The sequence below is a fragment of the Psammomys obesus genome, unplaced genomic scaffold, assembly GCF_907164565.1.
Source record: "Psammomys obesus unplaced genomic scaffold, mPsaObe1.curated_primary_1811, whole genome shotgun sequence".
In the NCBI taxonomy this organism is placed as follows: Eukaryota; Metazoa; Chordata; class Mammalia; order Rodentia; family Muridae; genus Psammomys; species Psammomys obesus.
This window is the reverse complement of record NW_026589732.1, coordinates 4,603,336-4,623,350: the sequence shown is the minus strand read 5'-3', so window position 1 is coordinate 4,623,350 and position 20,015 is coordinate 4,603,336. Positions and strand designations below refer to the sequence as shown.

General features: G+C 44.4%; 2 protein-coding genes across 3 annotated transcripts in view; one reads left to right on the top strand and one right to left on the bottom strand.

The window, feature by feature from the left end:
• Tex10 (testis expressed 10) overlaps window positions 1-4,219 on the top strand; it is a 32,911-nt gene extending 28,692 nt beyond the window's left edge. Inside the window, exons 14-15 of the mRNA XM_055605274.1 lie at window positions 1,717-1,927; window positions 3,990-4,219. Coding sequence (XP_055461249.1) covers window positions 1,717-1,927; window positions 3,990-4,103 — 325 coding nt within the window. The 3' untranslated portion in view covers window positions 4,104-4,219. The remainder of the gene's footprint in view (window positions 1-1,716; window positions 1,928-3,989) is intronic.
• Window positions 4,220-4,221: 2 nt separating this feature from the next.
• Invs (inversin) overlaps window positions 4,222-20,015 on the bottom strand; it is a 139,317-nt gene continuing 123,523 nt past the window's right edge. Inside the window, exons 14-18 of one of the 2 annotated variants that reach the window (XM_055605248.1) lie at window positions 13,745-13,855; window positions 13,153-13,249; window positions 8,670-8,899; window positions 7,779-7,832; window positions 4,222-5,394 (exon numbers count right to left, since the gene is read on the bottom strand). In XM_055605248.1, coding sequence (XP_055461223.1) covers window positions 5,291-5,394; window positions 7,779-7,832; window positions 8,670-8,899; window positions 13,153-13,249; window positions 13,745-13,855 — 596 coding nt within the window. In that variant the 3' untranslated portion in view covers window positions 4,222-5,290. Of the gene's footprint in view, window positions 5,395-7,778; window positions 7,833-8,669; window positions 8,900-13,152; window positions 13,856-20,015 lie in introns of both variants that reach the window. The other variant, XM_055605247.1, reaches the window with a different exon arrangement.

Here is a 20,015-nt window from a genome sequence, read left to right as displayed (position 1 = left end):
CCAGTATAATTCTCTTTGAGTTAACCCTCTCATTGAGCATGCACTTGACCAAGTTTTGTTACTTGTTTTTCTTTCATTTGCTCCTGTTTTGGTATTTTGCCATTCTCTTTGTTGGTATTACTTTAAAATTCTTTTGGTGCAGAAATTTTTCTTATATGGAGAGTAGTAAGAGGGACTCTGAAAATTGTCTTTTACAGGGCTAAGCAAATTCTGTGTTGGGTTGTGTGCCTTTTTTCTTACTGTGTATTTTACAGGAGTTTACGAAGACCTCCCTATATGATAGTTTCACATTTTCCTTTTTCTGGCTTTCCACATTCTGCATGGAGTCTAGTTCAGATTACTTGCCTCCTATACCTCGGGCCTGGAGCCTGTGTTCCAACAGTGGTTAGTTATTTGAAGTCCACCTAAACTCACAAGTACAAAGTGAGTGAATAGTCATGTGCTACAAATGCTTCAGGCAGTGAGGACTGTTAGGGGAAGGGTGTGATGGAACTGAGAGGTTGTCATTGCTTAGTGGCATAGTAGCCATTGTAACATTGTATATGTTACTCATGTTCATGCTGCTGCTGCCTAGACAGACCTACTGTGTTGCTAGTTGGGCAGAAGTGCAGCACAAGCCAGGTGTGTGCATGACTGTTAGGCAGAGGCAAGGTACTACAAGTTCCAGCCTGGCATGTGAGTTGTAGGACAGTATAGTGACATGCAGACATTAAAACAAGATAAAAATGACATTGTAACATTTAAGTACACAGTACTTGAAGTCTTTAGTGCCATAGCTTCATATCTTGTGCTTACAGCATCTCTTGATTGTATTATGAAGCTGTGTACCAGGTCGTGCACATGATGGCATCATCTAACAATACCTTTCTCAGCATCCATCCCCACTGTCAGATGACCCAAAATTGTAGTCTTTATGCCTTTGTCTTATTTTTAGCTATCCAAGAGCCTGACTTTCCTCGTTTCTCCTTGTACATGGCTATCCCTGTTCTGTGTCAGTACGTGGGCTAGTTCATATACTCATAGATCATATTTATCATAAACTTGTTTAGTGGCATGGAAGTGACCATTTATTTTGTGACCCACTGTTGCAGTAAAGGTCCCATTATTAGCTACTTTCTGAAGTCTTATTTGGGGTCATGATGAACTAGTTTTTCTCTCTGGAAATCAGCCCTTTCCTTTGTTCTGTGATACTGACCAGACTATGAACCAGTCATAGGTTTTAATTTCATCTGTGGATTTTTGTTCTTTCTTGGGTGCAGTAGTCTTCAGATGTCTGCTGCATTGTATAGTAATTGGACAGTGTCTAGTGTTGATGGTTGTGTATGTGTAGATCATTTTGTTTTCTGGCAAGCTTTGTGCTATATGTAATCACTGTGGCTTCAGGATGTCTATAAGTCTAGGGAAATGCTGATTACTAGACTTTCTAGCAGCAAATTCTTAGTAGCTTTACTAGTTATGGTTTGCTGTATTTAGTTTGAAGTTTGTTTTATTGAGGTAGGGTCTATTAAGTCCAATCTAGCCTAGAACTCATAATGTAGCCTAGGCTGGGCTCAAAATCAGTGACACTCCAAAACAGTGGGATTATAGGCATTGAGCTATCACACCTGGCAAACATTGTATTTCTAGAAAGTCCATTTTAGTTTTGGGTAATGTGGAAAGAACATTTCTCTTGTGTGTTGGCTCACTGACTCTTTTTTTTCCTCCCCATTACTATAGGGACAAGTTGTGGGGGGTTTGTGTCTCCATCCTAGCTCTCCTGCCTCGAGTCCTCCGGTTGATGCTGCAGAGCCTACGGGTGAACAGAGCTTCTCCTGAGGAGCTGCCTGTTGTGGGCCAGCTGCTTCGCCTGCTGCTTCAGCACGTGCCACTTAGGTCGCACATGCTGACTAATGCCATCATAGTGCAGCAGATTATCAAGAATATCACGGTAGGCAGCATGGAACCCAATGCTTTGTCCTCTTAGTGGAGGAGTGGACTTGTGGGAGGGCCAAGGGATGCTTTTAAGAGAGTGAAGTTCTTGTGTACCATTTGCCTCTTGCAGTTCCCCAGCACCTTCCTTGTCTCTGATTCAGAACTAGCCTTTTTAAAAATACAGTGTTAAAATATTAAAGAAGAAGGTGACACCAGAGTTCATTTGGTATAAGTGCTGCAGCTCTGAGGGAGTCAAGGAGGACCACAGAGTCACAGGAGATGTATTGGGAAAGACACAAGAGGGTTGCTGTTCAAAACTCATGTTTAAAAATAGGGTTTCTTGGGGTGGGGTGGAGCTTTCCAGGATGGTCTGAGTTTAGAGAAGTGTGCCTTGATGTTGGGTTTTTTTTTTTTTTCCCCCCTTAGGGCAGGACCTGGCTACATGCTCTCCTTCAAGGGCTTGGAAGGCTGTTAGAGAAGTAGGGAGTGAGGCCTAAGCTGCTGTCATGCCTCAAGGGCCTTACAGCTAGAGGTTTAGGCACTAGAGACATAGCTGTCAGGATTGTGAGACTGTTACTTTATGAGTAACAGTGACAGCAACTCTTTTTCTTCTGTAGTCAAGCTTATTTTTCTGTTAAAGTAGGATGAATACAGGTTTTGGTGACTGTTAAGAGAGAATATTCAAATAATTTGCTTAGTTTGCCTGACATTTATTAAGTGCTACCTTATTGTTTCACATCATTAAAGAAAAAATTTAAATTCAGGCAATTTTATTAAAGTTTGAGAGGAAAAAAATTGTACAGTCAGGCTGTACAATTTTGTGGCAGCTCTGTGAAGGAAGGGAAGAGAGAAAAATCATGTGTTTAGTTAAGGGTCTGAGAAAGCTGACTGAGCTTGAAGGACACTTGGCAGAAGTTGTGGCATCTACGAACAACAACAACATGAGGAGGCCCAGCATGTCATGGCCCAGGCTTTGGCCAGTATCAAGAAAGGATGAGAAAAAGAAGGGAAGAGTGAAGGCTTCATCCCTGCCTCTGCACTGGCTGTTGGGAGGGGTTGTGTTTTGTAGGTTTCCCTTAGGAGAAAGATTGTGAGAGAGATTGTGTATAGGTGCTTTAGGGTTTATTCATTGAAGTGTAGTTGCACTTCAGCATCATAGAGCTTTTATCCTTTTAATAGGTATTTGCTCTGAATTTTCTAGTCTTTGTAGAAACAGTGGACAGTGTGGCAGTGGGATAATTCAGAACATTATAAGGGGAAAAAGTCAGTAACTGATTATTACCATGCCTAGATTTGAGAATCAACTTACCTCTACAAAAGAGAGAGATTTACTTGGCCCTGCAGAATTAGTCCTGTCATTATATAAAGATCATGAATACTAGCCAGGTACAGTGGCCCACGGGAGACAGAGGCAGGCGGATCTCTGAGTTCAAGGCCAGCCTGGTTTACGAAGTAAGTCCAGGACAGTCAGGGCTACAAAGAGAACCCCTGTCTCAAGAATCCCCAACCCTGCCCCCCCTAAAAAAGAAGAAAACTGATGCTAAGGGATGGATGGTTGGCCATACATTTTATTATTTATAAGTTACACTTAAGAGCACATATGGTTTTCTTATATTGACCAAGTAACAGATCCAACTTAAAGGACTTATTTTATTTGACAGTTTGAGAGGGTAGAGTCTGTTATCACGGAGTGAGTCTGTTACGGAGTAAGCTCTGTGGCTGGGGTGCATCTGTGGCAGTGGGAGTTGCTGGGCAGCTTTTACATCTCAGTGAGTCAGGAAGTGGAGAGCTTGGGCCAGAAGTAGGCTCAGTGTCCAAAAAGTTCTTACTTCTTAACTTCCAGAGCAGCAACACTAGCCGAGACCAGTTATTGAAACACCTGAGCTTGTGGGATCCATTTCAAAATTTCATAAAAAGGAATTCACTGGCTTAGTAATGCCCAACAGTTAGTTGTTTTCTGTATTTTAAAAAGACTTCTGGTTTATGTAAGGGGTGGTGGTGGATACTTTTATGGAGGTGATGAAAAATGTCAGGTAGTACAGATCTCAAACTAAAGTACCTTTTGTTTTTCTCTGCAGACTTTGAAGAGTGGCAGTGTTCAGGAGCAGTGGCTTACAGACTTACATTACTGCTTCAGCGTGTACATCAGTGGCCATCCCCAGGGGCCTAGTATATTGAATGCATTGTATTAAAAAAGCACATGGTACCTCCTGTTTGAAACTGTTCATGCATATCCATTTATTTTGAAGAGAGACTGATGTAATAGATGTTTGTCATTAAAGCTAAACTTTTAAAGAAGTTGTTCATGAGCTACCTTCCTACATAAGTGTAAAAATGAGGTCTAAGAGGTCTTAGTGATTTCATACTTTGCCTGGACTAGCACATGGTACGAACACAAGCAGTAGAGGATTTTTAATTTCATAAGTGGTAAATGTTTACAACACAGAGTAATCTATGGTGCCTTCATTCTCTTATCAACAAATTAGCTGAATCTTTGTAATCCCATCTAGGTAAACCTGTTCATAGTTTTGAATATAATAACCTAAACTAAAACTGTCTCAAACACTTTCTTCCTGTACTTTAGTGTTAGCACAGGGGTGGTCTGATATCATTCGGGCCTCTGTGAAAGCCGAGTACTCTTAGAGACCTAGAAAATGGGTTAACTTTCACAAAAGAAACTGCATTTGGGGAAAGCTACTTATTTCTGCAAGTTGGTCAGAAGATCCAAAGGGGATCAGAAGCCTGTAAACCCTGTCCTACTGACCTCTTGATGTTGTGATTTTGTTGGTGCCACTCAGCAGTGAAAGCAGAGAGAGAGAGAGACTAAGCATGGCTGCATCTTGTAGTCTTTGAGGGCAAATTTGGAACCTGGAAACTTTCAACAGTGTGCTTGCAGTCCCACTTCAATACAATGGGCACTTTCTCAATGCAAATACTAGACCATGATTTTCATCTAACGTTTAAATGTCTGTTGTGCTATTTGTCGTAGTATGTTCCAGGCAGGTAAGGAGTTGAAGGTGGCTGCTGTGGCGCAGGTTTCCCATCTCATTTAGGTAGGTAAGTTCTCTAGAGTGAAGAAACTAGGCCTGTGCCAGTTAGCTGTCGAAATCCTACAGCCACTCCTTTAGTGCAGGTGTTGTTAGCACACAGATGAATGTCAGTTTGCATCTCCAGCCGTGCGCTGACTGAGAGGCAGTCCATACAAGCAGGCTGCTCAGGTCCTTTCACTGCAGAGTAGAAGCCAGGAGGAGATGTGAACACGTCTTTGAGTTGCTACCACATAATCTGGTAGTAAGGCTTTAGGTGCAGGCAGTAAAGCTTTCTCATGAGTAAGTCACAGAGAGCAGAGCTCCACACTGGCTCTGCTCTTCCTCCTGGGTCAGAGCTTTGGCTTGTTTTTTGATTGACTGCCTGGTTGCAGGTTGTAAGAAAACTTTCTTGATTTTCCACTGTTGTCAAGGTGTATAGACTGCAAACTGTTCACTGTTAAAAGCAAATGGATAGTTGTATTAGTGAAGAGAGGAGCTCTGTGGTGAGGTACAAGGATTTGGGATAGGGCTATCCTCGGAGCCAAGAAAGGTAGTGATGAACCAGGTACGTGCAGATGACTAGTATTCCTCACCTCACTGGTACAGGTATCTATCTCTTTGAAGCAGTAACTGGATTGGGAGGGGCTGTGAGTGGAAGCTAGATCTGTAAGTCTACCAGAAAAAATAGGTTTGTCTGGAGAGTTTAAGGGACAGCATATAGATAGGAATCTCAGACCTCAAAATTCATTCATTTATTCATTTATTTATTAAATTTTGAGACTGTAGCCTAGGCTAGCCTTGAACTCACAACACTCCTGCCTCAGTCTCCTAATAGTTGGGATTACAGGCCTGTCAAAATAGATTTCTTGAGGCCTACCTATGACCTTGGAATAACTTTTTCAGAGTGCAACAGAAAACAGTTTCTACATCACATGAAGACATTTTTCGGTATTCCACTACTAACTGCACATGGAAGATTAAGATGTAGGCAGTTTGGGAAAAGAAACATACCTTAATTTTCCCTGGTTTTAAAGTATTGCGTTTGGGACATGGGCACTTAAACTGTGTCTTCAAGAGAGTTGTCATTTGCATTTCCCTCCAGAGGTGGAGGAATATATTGGGTTCCTACAGAGTTGCTATTACCAGTAACCACATGAGCCATGGTCATTCCTCTTGCTAGTGGGGAGCTTTTATTTTTATTTTATTTTAAAGAGATGGGCACACGTTTTCTGTATCAGTAAAGAGCTAGGTTGAAATCCTGTGTGTGATGGTGAGGGTGTAGAACGACTGCAGAAAGCAGGGATTGCTTATTTGGGTCTCATGCATACAAAGCAGTAGTCCAGGGGGGCTGCACTTGGGATTGCCATCAGTTGCTGCCTTTCTATGTGCAAAGCCTTAGGAGAGCGCTTCGCAAATTGGAACAGCAACATGTACACTGTGCAAAGCAATTTTAAAGAATTGAATACCCCACTGAGCAAAATCAGAAAACCCTTAGCCCCACTGAATTCTTAAATCAAAAAGCAAACTAACAATTCAGTCAAGTTAATGCTTTCCTTTGGGGTTCAATCATCTGATTCCATGTTTTAGGACCTTTATTATGTATGTTCAGTTCACTGAAATGACTTACAGACTTGTTTCTGTTAAATATGTTTAGACCAGTTAAACTTTCACACCTTTCTGACAGGTTTTACTAGATGATTCGTGTTTACCGTGGGTATGGTTGCGCTTAACAACCTGTGTTCCCCAAATTTGGGGTTAGATAAAAATTCCATTTTATTTGATTTCAAATAAGTCAGAAAATTGTAGTACAGAGAAGGTGCTTGTTATATGAAGTCTTTAAAAAGTGTTAAGTATTGTATATTATATTAAGTATGGTGTAATATTGAATGTATTTACTCGGTCTTTCCTCTTAAGAACCTCTGTGCTGCTAAACATCTTCGTTGTTAAGGACTTGTGGTAAATCTGGATTTGAGAGAATGCTCTCATTACCTCCTTGTATTTAATTATATCTGAATGCCATATATCTAAATGTAATATCATGTGACAGCTCTGCTTTTGAAATATTTCTCAAGTCCAGTATAAGGACAGTCTTGTCACATCTGTGGCCCTTGATTCCTTTGAAAGTTTCTGACCACCCCACCTGCTACTCTGTGATCAGCCTGCCTTGTGTTACACAAATTAGCCATCTCTTATTAAAGATTTTGCAGTAATTACTCTGCTTTTCCCCACCGAAAACTAAATGAATGTTAAAGTTCATGCTGACAGTCACTGTTCACCTTCCAGCTGCTGTTTCTGCGGGATGGCCCTGTAGATCAGGGAGGGCGGGGGAGGGGGTTGCCATAGCCACCTGTGAAGATAGGCCAGACTTGGCATTAGCTGCTGACAGCCCTGAACTTATCACCCACTTTTAATGCTGGCATGAAGGAAGAGGCCCTGAGTAAAACTCACATGTCTTGTGAGGGAAAAGAAGTTCCCTGTGCTGCTGCTGTGGGTGGAAGTGTGCTATTGAGCCTGGGCAGAATATGTTTAATGTTTGTGGTGGTCTTATCTGTGGTAAGGTGAGGGTACTGAAAGTGTGACAAGGATTCCAACATATTCCTTTGAAGAAAGTAATGTAGAAATGAAGAAAGAATGTAAAGGGGACCAATAATAGCTGCCATTTATTGTTTCTATTGTAGGTAATATTAATCATAGTTCAGCTGTGAAAATCATTTGCCTCTTAAAGATGTTGATGGCAGTAATCCTTGGAAAAGGGGATTAAAACACCTATACTTGAAGTCAAAGGACGACAGGAAAATTCATCCCGTGCTCTCTCCCCATCTACAGTGGTGTCCTTACCTGAACTGAGATGCAGCACAGGAGGGACTCTGGGACATTTGTTAGGATGAGAACCTGCAATCAACCAACACACAGTCACCTGTCTGATTAATGGCTGCCGAGACCTGACCCAGTTCTGAGTTCCTCATTGAGGCGAGGGCTTTCAAGGTGTCTTCCAACATAAACTAGGCATGGTGTGGAAATACGGGTTGAATATCCTTTATCTGAAAAGCTTGGGACCAGGAATGCTTCAGATTTTGGAGTGGTTTTGTTATTAGTTGTGGGGTTGATTTATTTGGTTTAGGGATATTTGCATGGATTTTTCTAGCTGAGCATTCCTAATCCAAAAGTCCAAAAGCTGGAATTATACAGAATTGGAAACTTAGTGATCATAGACAGGGGATGTTGGGAATGGACAAGCGCTGAATGCTATGTAAACGGCATAGGATGCTCCTGCAGGTACCTGGGCCCTGTTTCTCTTTAGGAGCTACCCAGACTATGCAAGCACACCTGAACTGCTGGTTTATTCTGAGGGCTTTTTGCAGAGCTGGAAATACTTCAGTCTACAACAACTCATCTGTTAAACGGTGACTGGGTTGTGGGCATTTGCATAGGCAAGCAACACTATGCTACCTCAGTACAAGAATGGCCAAAGTGACATAGGGGCTGAGAGTCTAGGAGGCGGGTAATGTGAGAGGAGGGCCCAAGCAGAGGTCAGAGATTCAAGTGAGGCTTTTAGTCTTGGGACCAAAAGGGGCTCTTGGCATTAAAGACTAGTGAAAATTCTGGTACTTGGAAGTAAAATATTTCCCAAAATCTGGATGGAGGGTTATCCAATTAAGTCTTATTGCAGGCTGTGGCATGACACTGGTCCTGAGGTTTTCCTAGCAAAGTGCCCAGAAGAACACTTACCGTAGATCTGCCTGAGCACTGACTGCCTGGCAGACTTTGTGGCCGACATGCCTTTGGATAGACTCTTGGGCGTTCTGCTTACTGAGATGGGCTTTGGGAACTTGAATTCCAGTTCCTTCTGCCAAACCTGGAGGAGCAGGGCTGTGCACACTCGGGTACATCTGAGCACATCTCCGGCTCCGAGCTGCTTCAAATGCAGAAGCCGAGACAGGTGCTTCCTGAGTTGGTAGCTGGTAGGTCACAGAGAACAGGCTTTAGGACAGTGCCAAGAGCTATGGGAATCAGACTTGTTTAACTTAATAGGAGGCTCAGGCAAGCTCCCATCCCAGTTTCACTCTTCATGTTAAACATTGAGAGTCTTAGACTAGGATTCAACTGGGTAAGTCCTAACCTTCCAGCAACCTTAGGTAGGTGGAAATCAGCACCTGCACTGAGGGTATCATGCAAGAGCCAGGAGCTGGATGTTGAGGAGGCTTTCCATCGATGCTTGGTACTCCATTGGGTTTTAAAAAGGGAGTAGGTGCTGACTAGACAGAGAAAGGTATTTTAGTAATGGGGCATTTGTGCCAAAAGATGTCAAATCACCAAGAGTTTGGTTAGCAAAAGGAGGTAAGGCTGAACTACACTGTAAGGAGCCAGCATTATTAATCATGCTACATTCCAGGCACCCTCCTCTGGTTTGAGTCCTGGGGAAGCAATCTTAGGACATTCGTTATGACTGAGCATCTTGATGTGATTGATAATGAAACCCAGAGGTTTCTGACCTATCACTGTTGATAAGTTTGCTCTGCTCACAGTGGGGGCATATGGAGTGTTTTAGGAGAGTCACAAAGTGTAAAATGATGACCCTGTTGGGAGGTAAAGCCTGCCTGTCAGTAATGATAGCAATGTTAGTGTGTGTGTGCTGGGTTCTAGATCATATGTACTTGGAAATTTCTCTCTTTTTGTTTCTTCGAGACGGGTTTCTCTGTGTGGCCTTGGCTGTCTCGGACTCACTTTGTAGATCAGGCTGGCCTCGAACTCAGAGATCCACCTGCCTCTGCCTCACTGAGTGCTAGGATTATAGGCGTGTGCCCCCTCATCCAGCTGTACTTTCGAGTATAACTGTGTTGAACCATTTAAAGGCGAGCTTCATTAGTGTTCATTTGTAGCATTATGATCTATGACTGGTGACCTTAAAGAAGAGTGACCATCCCCTGCCATGTGACAATACACCAACGACAGGGTAGCCTTTCTCAGTCTGCTGAAACAGAAACAAAAATCTCCCTACTGGGCTTTGTGTAGCCCCCTCGTGATTTCTTAAAAGCTGGCTTCAGCCAGCTTTCATGATTCTTCCCAGCAAGTTTTAAACCACAGCATCTCATACTAGAGTAGTAGCACCCTTCTAACAACTCAGCTTCTGATTGGGATGCCAAATATCTCCCCTGTTCTCTGCTTTTGGCAGAACTCACCAGGAAGCCCAGGCATGGGCTGGTGCTGTGTGGACTTGAGATTTCAGGCTGCATGTGAACACCTAGCCACTGGATGGGATGGCATGCAGACTGAGGCTGCATGAGGGGAACACAGTGGCCCTTGGGCATAGGAACAGGCCCCTCTCTCCCACTTTCCAAGAGCACATCCCTGCTTGGGATTAATTCTGTTCAATAGTTCCTTTCAACCACAGGCCGGAGGTTCTTCCTACTGTCTGTTGCTTATATCAGTAATGTGCTGGAGAAATGCTGCTAAGAGTTGGCTCTGTGTGTTATTTAAAAATCAAGCATTTTCATATAGTTGTTTTCCTGCTTAGCTTGTTCACTTGGCTTGGCAGGTAAAACACTTGCCACACGAGCATGAGGACTGTGGTTTGGATTCCCAGCACTCATAAATGCCAACAGGGATGACATTTCTGGAGCAAGCTGAATTCAGTTGAGAGACCCTGTTCAATGAGTGACGTGAAATATGATGGAAGAAGGGCCATCTCCCTCAAATACATAAAAATACCCTAAAAAAGCCTGTTAATAAAAATCACAGTCTTAAGACTTGCTTTTTCCAGGCCTAAGGTTCCGTCTTTTCCCTCCATCGTCTTCTAGCTCTTTCCCACCCTGTACATGTTCCCTACAGAGTTAGCCTTCATTTATGAATATCCCAGTGCCAAGTCCTGTCCCCTATACCCTTCACTGTTTAGGCTTGGGGTCAGACACTGTTCAAGGACAGGACTTTGGGCTTCTGTTGATAAGTAGAGAACAGGTAAAACAGAATCACTCTGTGTGGCTTCCCATCCCCCCCTGAGAGTTGATGTCCCACCTCAGATCTGCACAATAGTGCAGCCCACGAGGACCTGCATAATCACCTGGCCAGGTGGGTGTATGCTGTGAGTCACTGTTCTCCAGGGAATGACTCTGGGCTCATTTACTCTGGACACTTAGTGACAGGACCTGTCAACCTCTGACTCTTCAAAGGAGTCTGACAACAGACTGAAGAGACCTTTCGGCTAGGGAGCAGCTGTGGGGCCTGACAGGGTAAGCTCTGCTGTTTTCAGCCAAGATGCTTAATGCAAAGTCTACCTGGCCCGTGGCCAGTCTGTGTGCTGGCATGATTTCCTAAGTGGAGGAATAGTGGCTATTCCCACGTGTGGCTTGGCATGGAGGTGACCACCTTAAGGTCAGCACTGGCACCTTCTGCTCTGGAATGTTGGTAAACTGATGACTCGCCTTGTGTCTCAGTTTCCTCATTTCTGGGATGGGTCAGGACAGACCTACCTCATATGGTATTACGAGGATTTGGTAAATGCACACTATGAAGATTATATATATAGTTTGTTTTTGTTTTTCGAGACAGGGTTTCTCTGTGTAGCCTTGGCTTTCCTAAACTCGCTTTGTTGACCAGGCTGGCCTTGAACTCAAAGAGATCTGCCTGCCTCTTCCTCCCAAGTGCTGTGTGTGCCACTGTGCCCAGCAAATGAACACTGCTGTTAACAATGGCTGTGACTTCCTTTCTCTAACCTCAAACAGGAGCACAAGGCACCTCTTTCTACTGCCATTACTGTGACTGCAGCAAACACACTTGTAACGGAAGGCAAAGACCCTAGGATTTGGGCCAGTCACAGGTTCAAGGTACTGTCTACTAAAGGTACTGGTCATTTTCCTGAGGGTTTGTGTCTAAGAACATAGGACTCCTGATTCTTGTCTCGACAGCCTCCTGGGGGTGGCTGGAACCATATGAACAGATGGGAACAGACAAAAGGGCACATTCTTTAAGGATTGGATGAGCACAAAGCAGATGGCTTGGCTCTGGGTTATGTGGCTTTGGTAGGGTTCCCCAAGGCCTCTGCCTGGTTTGGTTGCTCTGCTCCTTGCTACTATTGTTTCCTTCTGGGCCTCTTCTTTTCCTCCTGATGGTGTCTGGCGTACAGCATATGGAGTTCTAGTGACTTGCTGTTTTGCTACCATCTGCCTGGCATTAGAGGCCACATACCTCCACTGAGCCTAGAGGGGCCAGCTCTTCCTTGTGTTGTCACCGAGGAAAGGCTTCATTTGGATAGAGTGGAGACTGCAGCACGAGAGGTACTCCACCCACTCTAGAGGCCTCAGGCTCTACCCCAGCTTCTAGGCCCCAACGCAGTCTAAGTGTGATGGTGGCTCAAATAGGCTTATGTGTTTCAAGCATAATAATCTTGTGTATCCAGGCACTGGTTTGGATATTTGTAGAATGACTAATTCCTGGGTTGGAGATTTATAAAAAGAATCTGTGTGGAACCAGTGAAATGACTGGCTGGGTAAAGGTATCTGTCACCAAGCTCAATGACCTGTGTTTGATTCTCAAGACCCACACGATAGGTAGGAGAGAACCAGCTTCTGCAAGTTGTCCTTTCACAGACACATACACACAGGATAAATGTTTTAAAAAAAATTGTTTTTGCTTTTTTGTGACAGGGTTTCTCTGTGTAACGGAGCCCTGGCTGTCCTGGAACTCTCTTTGTAGACCAGGCTGGCCTCGAACTCACAGAGATCTGCCTGCTTCTGCCTCCCGAGTGCTGAGATTAAAGGTGTGTGCCACCACCGCCTGGCACTGGAATGGTTTTTAAAAAGATCCTGCATGTGGTGCATCAGAGTTTACCAAGCATGTGTTATCTCACCGAAGCGGCCTATCATAAGCCTTAGGTGCAAGGGTTGATACATCCCACCACACAAATGGGAAAGCTGAGGGTCACCCGAGGCCCAGAGATTTGCCTAAATCAGGTAACTGTCAAAGCTGCAGCAGAAAACTGGGCTGTGACTGCAAACCAGGGTTTTTCTTTACTGCCCTGTCCTGGGCACTTTTCTGTGTATACAAATCTTCCATTTTATTAAATCATGTACAGTGTGGGAAGGAGAGTGATTCATGCTATGGGAAGCCTTCATCCAATTGCCTTTATCCTGAACCTAGAACTCACTGGGACACATCAGATAGCACAGGGTGTCACAACAGCAGAAATGCGGCTGACTGGAGCCCCTCATCCCCCTACCTTCGCCACGCTCGCTGGATGACTGCTGCTGCCTTGTTCTTTCTTCGAAACAGCTCTTTCCTGCTTCGCTCCCTCTGGATTATCTGCAGGCGCTGCTCTACAGGAAGAAGGTGAATATTCACACTCTTTCCGGGCGGGGTGCCATGAGCCACATCACTCTCTGGAGATGTCCAGCTGTCCTCGCACAGCTTCTTGCATGCTGATCTCAACTCTTCTGTGCTGAGTGGCAAGTCTGAGGAGTCCCCTCCTACAAGCTTGTTCTGTGTCACCTTGTTTCTCGGTGGGCGACGGTGGAGAGGACTCTGTTCAGCATAGGCAACTTCCCCCTTGGCGCTGCCAGGCCGGCTGGAGCCAGCTGGGGAGCACCGGTCTCTGAGCTGGTGGGTGCATCTTTTCTGGGAAGCACCCCTGGGCCTGGGTACCCTGTCCTGCTTCCTGCTGGGCTTCCTGGGGCTGTCCTGCTGGGAAGCACTTACACCTGCAGGGCTGGAGTCCTTTCCTTTCTCAGCAGTCTGGGCTGACCCAATGGACAAGGGTTGCCTGGCTCTGCCTGGACCCTCCTCACACCTCTGCGGCTCGACAATGGTCTCACCTCTGCACTTTTCCACAGAGGATGCTCCCTGATGCCTGTAGCCATCACCGCCTTTGCAGGATCTAAGGTGCACACAGGCAGAAGGGCCTCTGCAGTGTTCCCTGGGTGTTTCTTGGGTAGACAAGGAAAAAGTAAAATAACAGTCAGTGTCTAAAACTTTCAGGTGAGGGCAGTTCAATTCACTTGTTGACATGACAGATGCAGATACATCCATTAGCATTACAGTAACCATGGCAATGTGATCAGAACAAAACTCATCTTTTCCTTCTAGCAACCTGATGGGTTAGGCAGCCTGAAACATTCTGTCACTCCTTAGAATATCAGGAACACCCTTTTAAAAGTACTCTCCTGCCTTCCAGGAAATACAGGGATTCTGGAGGCTGAGAAGGACAAATTGAAAGGCAGAAGGACGAGGGTGTGAGCTGACTGCACCACCGCCCAGTGGAGCAGGTAAGGGTGTCTTATTAGATAGTTGGCTGTGCTGAAACAAAGCTTTGCAGGCAGAATGTTAACTGGGTGAAGACCCTGCCAGAAGCCAGAGCTCCTGAAAGGCTCTACCTCTGGGAAGTAACAATCCACATTAAAGTATGCTTGCCAACACCAGTGGATGAAGATGTGTCTCAAGCTAGACTCCGAATCGGTAGAGTCTCTTCTGTAAATTTGAAACCAGAGTTGTATTCCATGTGGATTTAGTGTGTATTTCTTAATCACAGGAGACATGAATGTATAAAACTGGTCTCAGGATGAGGTATCCCAGGACATCCACTAAAGCATATGCAATATTGCTTTTGTGTGACATGTCCTCAACTAAAAACATACAAAGAGGAGGTCTTCCGAAGATGACATCATGGTTCAAAATTATAAAATATACAAGGGCACAGTCTGTCTTGAACAACAATTAATATACACATGACAGGATTAGGTCTCCTGGAAGCTTGGTAAACACACATGAGATTAAAAATATGCAAAAAGTATGTTTGGAAACGTAAATGAAACACAGAAATCGAAAAACTTATTTTCAATGAAAAGAGCACCAATGTAAACATCAGGAAAGAACTTGCATTTTCAAAAAGGCGGAGTTGACACATGCTTCCTCCCAGGACATGGAAATGCAGAATAAAATTATACCTATCCATAGGACATACTGAGCTAGCAAGGCAGGAATAAAACAACCAAGATCTAGGAGGCTCTAGTGAGCCGACTAATGAGGAAGGCCCTTGTGGGTCAGAGGTCCACAGGTCAATCCTTCATTCAGTCTAGCACCTGCTAAGAAGTGTCCTTTAGGGGGAAAAAGTTTCCTTTGGGATTGGGACCCTGGAAAGCCATGCCCAAGGAGACAAGGGGACCTGGCAACAACATGACCCCGGCAGGTCCTCAGCTCTTGAATTGCTAGTCCTCCCACTGTCAAGCTTCAAGTTACCCTTTTTTATTTTATTTTATTTTATTTTATTTTATTTTATTTTATTTTATTACTTTATTAATTACACTTTATTCACTTTGTATCCCCCCATAAGCCCCTCCCTTCTCCCCTCCCAGTCCCACCCTCCCTCCCCCTTCTTCACACATGCCCCTCCCCAAGTCCACTGATAGGGGAGGTCCCCCTCTCCTTCTCATCAGGAGTGGCTGCATTGTCATCTTCTGTGGCCTGGTAAGGCTGCTCCCCCCTCAGGAGGAGGTGATCAAAGAGCAAGCCAATTATATCAGTGGACAGTTAGTTCTCAGCCAGAAATATAGAGACTCATGAGTCAGCAGAGCAATAGCAAGTGAGAAAGAGTATATATATATGTATATGTATATGTATATGTATATGTATATGTATATATACATATAGAGAGAGTACGTATTACAAACATTACCACATATCATGTATGAGAGCATATACTGTGGTGATTTGGATGAGAATGGCTCCCATAGGCTCATATATTCAAACACTTGGTCTCCAGTCTGGGAAAGGTTAGGAGGGGTGGCCTTGTTGGAAAATGTATGTCACTGAGGCTTTGAGGTTCCCAGTTAGCTCTCTCTGCTCCAGCAGCATGGCTGCTTGCCTGCCTGCTGTCATGCTCCCATCATGATGGCCATGGACTCACCCTCTGAAACTGTAAGCCTCAATAAACTCTTGTAAGTTGCCTTACATGGTGTCTATTCAGTGTGTCACAGCTCTAGATCACCTGGAGAAGTCCAACTAGCAGCAGTGTGATTACAGGACAATGCTTATCAGAAAGTGAGGAAGTAGGTAGTGTTCAAGGTCGGAACACAGCAGACCTGGCTGTTTTCGAAGTATCCCTGAGCCATGGTGCTTCAGAATAAGGCTGACATGCTCTGCCCTGCCCTCTGCAATCACCCAAAGTCTGCAGAGCAGCACCTCAGCAGAACGGTGCTGTTCACCTGAGGCTCCAGGGCGTCAGTGTCATTCAGTGGCGCACATGCTCCTGGGTGATCAGTGTGTGCTCACAGCTGGAGGAAAGAACACGGCAGTGCGCTCGCTCCTCAGCCTTGCTTGTTAATTCAGCACAGCTGGGACATAGGGTATGCTCCAGATCCTGTCTGCCAAATTAATGCATGAATGACTGGGGAACTGAGCAGAAGATCATCCCTGCCACAAAAATGGGTTTCTGTTACAGCACATACCCAGTGAAGACTTTCTGTCTTAGGGCTGGTAACTTTTGTTTTACTTCTGGATCTCCAGGCCCAGCTACTTCTACCCAACTATGTATTCACCTATTTTGTAGTGCCAGATATCCTGTGAGGTACTGGGAACACAAAGCACTAGACACAGTTCCTGTTATAAGAGACTGTGCTGGGTGGGGATGGCGTCAAGACTGTGCAATGTGACTATGGAGTGTCACCACTCAGAGGAGGAGCTGAATTCTCACTCTCTTAAATCTGCTCAAGAACAGAATGTGACAGAAGTGATGTGAAAGTTATGCAGTGTACAATTTCAGGCCTTGCAACTTCTTTAAGCACTAATGAAGATGATGGAATATACCTGGGAATGACAGGCAAGAGAGAAGTGATCTGGGGTCCCTTAGCCATCAGCAGCACTAGCTGCCACATACTGAGGAGGCCACTTTGGCTTGCCACCCAGTTTGGCCTCTAGCAGCCAAATGAGTGAGCCCAAAGTGACCCAGTTAGTGACTACCCAGCTAACTCATAACACTTTGAGAAACAGAATTGCTCTTTTAAGCCACTTGGTTTTGAGGTTGTCTTTTATGCCACAAACAGTAACTAAGAGAACCCTCAGAAAGCGGCGCTGCCTAACAGAGACCCTGACATTGAGTTGGGACTGGCTGTGCAGAGACTGCTAGGGCAATGCAGAGACCGCAGTGAAGCAGGGAGGACAGGAATGGACTGCCACCAGAGTGTGGAGAAGGGTAAACCTCGCTATTAAGGGTAGAATACCCGAGGCTCGGTCCCTGCAGTAACTTAAGAGCTAAGACACTACCTAGTCAACTTGGAAATACTGCTCAGAGCACTGCTCAGTGCACTGCTCAGACCACCTGTGGCCTCCTGATGGGATGAAGAAGTAGTGACTGCTTTTAAAACTGAAGATGATGAGGTGTGGGGAGAAAGGATTGTAAAGAATGAATTAAAAACACACTATAGAGAAAAAAAAATAAAGGTCTTAGGATGTGATGGGTAAGAGCTGGAGTCAGAGAGAGAGGATAAGAGAGAGAGAGCCCTACAGTCTGTGGATAAAGATCAAGCCAAAAGTGTGGCTGCACTTCCCTTTATTGGGAAACTATTTAAAATGGAACATTTGAGATTTTTAAGACTCTGAGAGCATCTTTTCAGAGAATTATGTGACACACAGGAAGCCTGTTGAAATGGATTCTGCATAGAATGACTTCCTGAGATATTCACATCACAGAGGTCACCGTGAGCTTGAAATGGGAAGACAGTTTAAAATAAAGAGAAGCCCAGGGAATCAGATTTTCTGTGGGCAGAAGCAGGCTGAGGAAGCTACTCTGCTTCAGACTTGGGCTATTTCTTAGGAAAAGGAAGGACTTCTCAAGAGTAGGGCAAGAGGGCACAGGGAGCCACCGAGGAGTCAGGAGGGGTCCTGTTCTGGCCTCTGCAGGGCAAGGCCCCTGCTGATGTGGCCAGCAGGCTTTCTGAATTGCTATGAACTTTGGCTGGCTATGTCTCCCGCTCTACCTTCAGCTGTGGCTGTTCTGTTCTCACATCACTGATGAAATTCAGGTATGTGGGAACATGGATAATACATCCTTGTTGGTTGATATTTGAACTGGAAGAGTCCCACTCTGCGAATCAACACATCTGGACTTCAAGTCTGATGTAGTCGTTGGGATAATAGTTAGGGTTAGAAACAGGAGTAAGAATATTTCTCCTGTCAGAAACACATGAAGAAGCTGTGAGAGAATGGAGATGTGATAGACTACTCAATAGCCAGAAGTTTCTCTCATCCCAGAGTGAAAGTGGGAGCCTCTTGTCACACTGCTTAGTGTGGAATGGTCTCATAACTCTGGCTGATCGACAGAGCTGGTATGTATATTCGGTAGCCTGTTTCTCAAGAGGTCTTGCAGTCTCTCTCTGCATTTGTTTCTTGAGAACAATGTGTAGCAAGCTCCAGTCGAGCTTGCTGGAGGATGGAAGGGCATGAAACAGAGTCATGGAATCCTAAATGACAGCAGCTCTGGCTGCCACATGTGAGGCTGCCTACTGAGATGATGAAATTCAAGCTGCTCTTTACCTGAGGGAAGCCACAAGGGCAAGACCTTTGCAAGCGTTCTAAGGAACTGCTAAACCACAGAATCCTAGGAAATGATGACTTGGTGTTCTAAGCAACTTCGTTTTAGTGTGGTGTGTCACACACAGCAATAAATGACAAGAGCAATCTTATATTTATAGATCTTGCATTCTGGTTGGAAAAGCAGACAAGAAGGCCAGTGATAACAGTGAAGATGATCTTTAGAATAGGGAAGGCATGGGAAGCATAGAACACAGGTGTATGGCATTGTTTAGAGAGGTGATGTGGCTGTCAAAGAAGCACTTTTTATTCACACAGAAACAGAAAACATCAACTAAGGCACTAAGAAAGAACTTAAGAGAATTCAACGTGGCCGCCACATTATGGGCAATAACCATTGGGTGCCAATTATATTGGGACTTTCTTTGGACCAGCAACTATGAAATAATAACATGGAGCCCTTGTATTAATGTGAAAGCTTGGCCCTACCTTAGGCTTGTTCCCCACTAGCATTTATCACTTAAATTAATCCGTTTATACCAATCCACATTCTGCCATGAGGTTCATTACCTTTTCTCAGTCCCTTAGTCCCTGTTTCTTCCTTCAAGTCTGGCTAGCGAATCTTCTCTCTCTGGTTCTTTCCCAGAGTTCCTATCTCTGCCAGAAGTCCTGCCTATCCTCTCCTGCCTCCACTCTTGGCCAGTCAGCTCTTTAGTAAACAAATCAGAAAATGAGGGAAGTGTATGTTTACAAAATATGATGTAGGTGATGAGCAATTAGAATAACAAAACCAAAATCTGTACAGTACTCAACTATCTGGTGGAAAAGAATTAACAACTGACTATACAAAGACAACCTTCACACAGTGCACAAGGTCACCCCAACAAAGACCACTTAGTTGGTGCCAGCTGAAAACATCAGTAAATAAATAAAACACCACACTACTTGAGGTTTGCAGTGCTGACAGAATCCCAGAAACATTTATGAATGGTTAGATTAGAAGTTTGGCTTAATATGAATCCTGATTACTAAAGATTTGTGAGACATGGATGAGAATAAATCTGATAGATTGTTTTATTTCTGACCATAACTACCTTGTAAGGCAAGGTAGACTCCAATTTTGTAGCTAAGTTAATTGAGGTCCAGAGAAACAGATTGGATTATCCAAACCCTAAGCAACAATGAGATCTCAGACAACTTTTCATAATAATTTTTTTTTCATAATAATTTATACTAAGATATTGTTGGCTTTTCATAAAACTGCATCAGCAGTTGTCTGTAAATTTGGGGAGGTTTTCATCACTTTCTAATTCAGAAGAACAGTTCAAAGTGCTTAAATTGCTTTGTGCAAACACTGTGGGCCACGATGAATAGCTGCTTTCCTTCTGGGAGTCTGGACTTATATACACTAAGCAAAGCTACCTCTGTAAATCACCGAGTCCTAGACTCCAAGGAGCTCTTTTGGAAGACAAAGCTTGTGAGGCTGGCCACTACAACTTACTGCTCAAGTAACTAAGTGTGTGTGTGTGTGTGTGTGTGTGTGTGTGTGTGTGTGTGTGTGTG